Genomic DNA, 3,608 nt, shown 5'->3' with positions numbered 1-3,608 from the left:
TATAAATTCAATTAAAAATAGATAACTAAACTTGGGGTGTTACAACTCTCCCCCACTTAAAAGGATTTTCGCCCTCGAAAATCTCTTACTAAACATCACTAGCTAAGACTCCCTCAACTGTTTTTCTAACCCACATATTATGCCACCCTCAACGGTGATTGCAACAAAAGAGATATCATTATGAAACACATACCTCGAATCAAATCAAAGCAAAAACTCTTCCACTTGATTGAGCTTGCTTTGGCTCCTGGCACTGAGTATGTATATGACCATGTTCTCCATAATTGAAATATGTCACAACTGCACTCTTGCATCCATTAGCACGATGTCCCAGTTTCTCACACTTGAAACACTTCATAGCAGTACATTCTAAAGCACGATGACCTAACTCTTCGCACTTGAAACACTTAATAGGAGCATGAGCACCTCCCTACTTGTTCCTTTCCCACTTTTAGTGTTTTGACGAGTCTTATGATCCTCCTTAGCAACTGGAGTCACATACGGCTTGCCACGACTCTGGTTTCCATTCTTCTTCTCACTAACACTCTTGTAGTGAGCAGATCTAACACGAATGTCTTTATCATATATATGACACTTGTTGACCAACACGGAGAACTGACGAATTTCCTGATACCCAATAAACTATTTGATCTCTAGGTGAAGTCCATTCTCAAACTTAATGCATTTGGACATTTCAGCTTCTACCCCATTATAGTGAGGGAAAAACCTAGATAATTCCTCAAACTTAGAAGCATAATCTGCAAGAGTCATATTCCCTTGCTTAAGTTCAACGAATTCGATCTCCTTTTTACTACTTACATCAACTGAGAAATATTTTTCCAAGAATGCATCCCTAAAAATAACCCAAGTTAGCGCAATACCATTAGCCTCAAATCTCTGTCTAGCATTATCTAACCAATACTCTGCTTCCTCTAACAGCATGTGAGTATCATAAAGAACCTTCTGAGCATCCGCACAAGCCATCACTCAAAATATTTTCTCGATCTCTTACAACCAAACTTAAGCACCTTCAGGGTCATACCTTCCTTTGAAGGTTGGTGGTTTATTTCTCTGAATCCTATCCAACCCACGAGATTCAACATCTTCAACCACTGGATTCTGCTGAGCTTGCAAAACCTGAGCCAAAGTTGCCAAGGCATCAACGATTGTGCGATAATTTCTTCCAGCCATTTCTCTGTTACAACAACAAACAACTATTAGAAGACATATTGTATCGACAAGATTCACATTCGTCGTATATTAGGGAATGAACAACATCATAAAACCTGATCGGATGGACCAACCTGCTCTGATACCAACTATGTAACACCCCGAAACCCCATGAGTCTTATTTAATTAAAATCCTAAAAATAAACATGATTAAGCACTAAGGGTGTCACACATCTCTCTAACACAGCATGCTTCTCAAAACTTTTTCAAAAACACGTAGCGGATAATCTCAACAGGTTTAACTGAAGAAATCCAAACAAATGGTTCAATACTCAAACGTGAGGGAAAATAGTCCCATCAATCTCGGAAAAATAAAACACAATTCAAAAATAAATCTCGTCCCAGTGTTACATATCAGAGTGATAACACGAAATCAAAAGAAACTCAAAATTTTAAATAAAGAAGAAGACAATATGCGTCATTCTCCAACTCACATCTACTACCCGCTACATGTATCTGCAACATAGGAATAACGAGACACATAACAACAGAAAAGGATGAGAATAACTTTACAGAATTTATTGGTGTGTTAGTCAGAAAGGATAACATACATAGACATATTACAATCATACACAAACAACAATAACATATCACAATGCAATATACTCATCCTCCAAAACTGCATGTGGTACCAAAAGTTTGGATGTCCGAGTTATTTTACGGAATTATCCACGTCTCTAATTCCTACATGGAAAATGTTCTCTTTGAACAAGGAGACTAACGTTGGCTCTCTCTGAGCACTGGACCTCGTCATTGGCTCTCTCTGAGCACTGGACCTCGTCAGACCGAAGTAATATTTATCTCTAATATACATGAATGCATGAACATATAATGTCAATCACAACTCAAAATTAATCAACAGATAAAATCTCATAATCTCGCAAAATATTTTCTCTGAACAAAGTCCTCTCTGGACAAGGTTTCCTTTGAACCATAATTTGCCAAGGCAAGACCAACACAATAGTTCTCTCTAAACTACACAACTCGAAAATAATACTATATAATTAAATATCAATAATTATATTAAAAATAATAGAGTAAAATTATATTATTACTCAATAACTCCAAGTTACACTTCAATTCAACAAAAACTCAAAATATAGCAACAGAGTAATAATTAATTTATTTTATACTCACAACTCATTTAAGGTTAATAATTATTGACTTTTACTCAACAGAGCGCTCAAGGGGAACTCTAAACTACTCTATAACAATTTCTACAACTCTAAAATAACTCTAATTGATAAATATCTCCAACCCAACTTTAAAATTGAAATTAATAATATTAAATTATTATTATTATTATTATTATTATTATTTTATTATTATTTTATTATTATTTTATTATTATTTTATTATTATTTTATTATTATTTTATTATTATTAAATAAAGTTCACTAGATTTAATTCTAAACAATTGAAAAACAAATATGACAACTCTAAACATGTCAGAATTACTCAAAATAAATAAATAAAATAACTCTAAAGTATTCTAAAGTACTTTAAAATACTGACAGCTCTGACATGATCAAATTATAACTCTAATTAGTCAGTTAGTTCCTTTTATTCAATATCCTTTAACTTTAACTCAAAACTTAAAATATAACTTTAAACTAATCAAATTCAACTAATGTTATCAATTAATATAATAATAATAATAATAATAATAATAATAATAATAATAATAATAATAATAATAATAATAATAATAATAATTTATATTATCAAAACTAATTTGATTATTGTATTTCGATCTGACATTTCATGATACCAAATATTCTATAATGACTATTTGGAAATAATATTAGCGTACGGATAACATTGTTCAAATGCAAAAAGTGTACGAATAGAATTACTGGTATGCTAAATCTCTATCTTTTTTACTTCTGTATGCATGCATAATCATACTATTTTTCAACAGGAGTACCATTCAATAATTTTTGGTCATGTTACTTTAGCGAGTAAAAGTAGAATTGCTAACGTGATAAATTAATATCATGTTACTGTACCATAAATTCACTCATGTGATTGTGTTAGCGACACGACATATGAAAATAACAAATAATACGCGTCCATTTTCTTTTTCTTTTAAAATAATAATAACTATTAACAATATGTATAAATAAATAAACAACTCATTAATATTTATCAATTAACTTGCAGCTCCTTCTCAGGGCCTTTTTTTTCCATTCCCGACTTGATTGATGCAAATCAATATTTACAATAGACTCAATTATTATAATTTGCCTCAAGGGCACAACCACAAATTATCATACAACAACAAGGCAATCAAATCAGATTCAATAGAAATAATCTTATAAATTTATAAATACTCATGAAAATAAGGGAAACCTATCAATCGATGCCCAAAGGTTTTT

At 31.7% G+C, this 3,608-nt stretch overlaps 1 protein-coding gene across 1 annotated transcript in view; it reads right to left on the bottom strand.

Moving 5' to 3' along the window:
* Positions 1 to 1,020: 1,020 nt before the first annotated feature.
* Positions 1,021 to 3,608, bottom strand: part of LOC127136699 (uncharacterized) — a 16,865-nt gene continuing 14,277 nt past the window's right edge. The window contains exon 2 of the mRNA XM_051063231.1: positions 1,021 to 1,195. Coding sequence (XP_050919188.1) covers positions 1,021 to 1,195 — 175 coding nt within the window. The remainder of the gene's footprint in view (positions 1,196 to 3,608) is intronic.

The sequence above is a fragment of the Lathyrus oleraceus genome, chromosome 4 (assembly GCF_024323335.1).
Source record: "Lathyrus oleraceus cultivar Zhongwan6 chromosome 4, CAAS_Psat_ZW6_1.0, whole genome shotgun sequence".
Classification (NCBI taxonomy): Eukaryota; Viridiplantae; Streptophyta; class Magnoliopsida; order Fabales; family Fabaceae; genus Lathyrus; species Lathyrus oleraceus.
The sequence above is the reverse complement of the archived record's forward strand: the minus strand, read 5'-3'. Positions and strand labels throughout refer to the sequence as shown.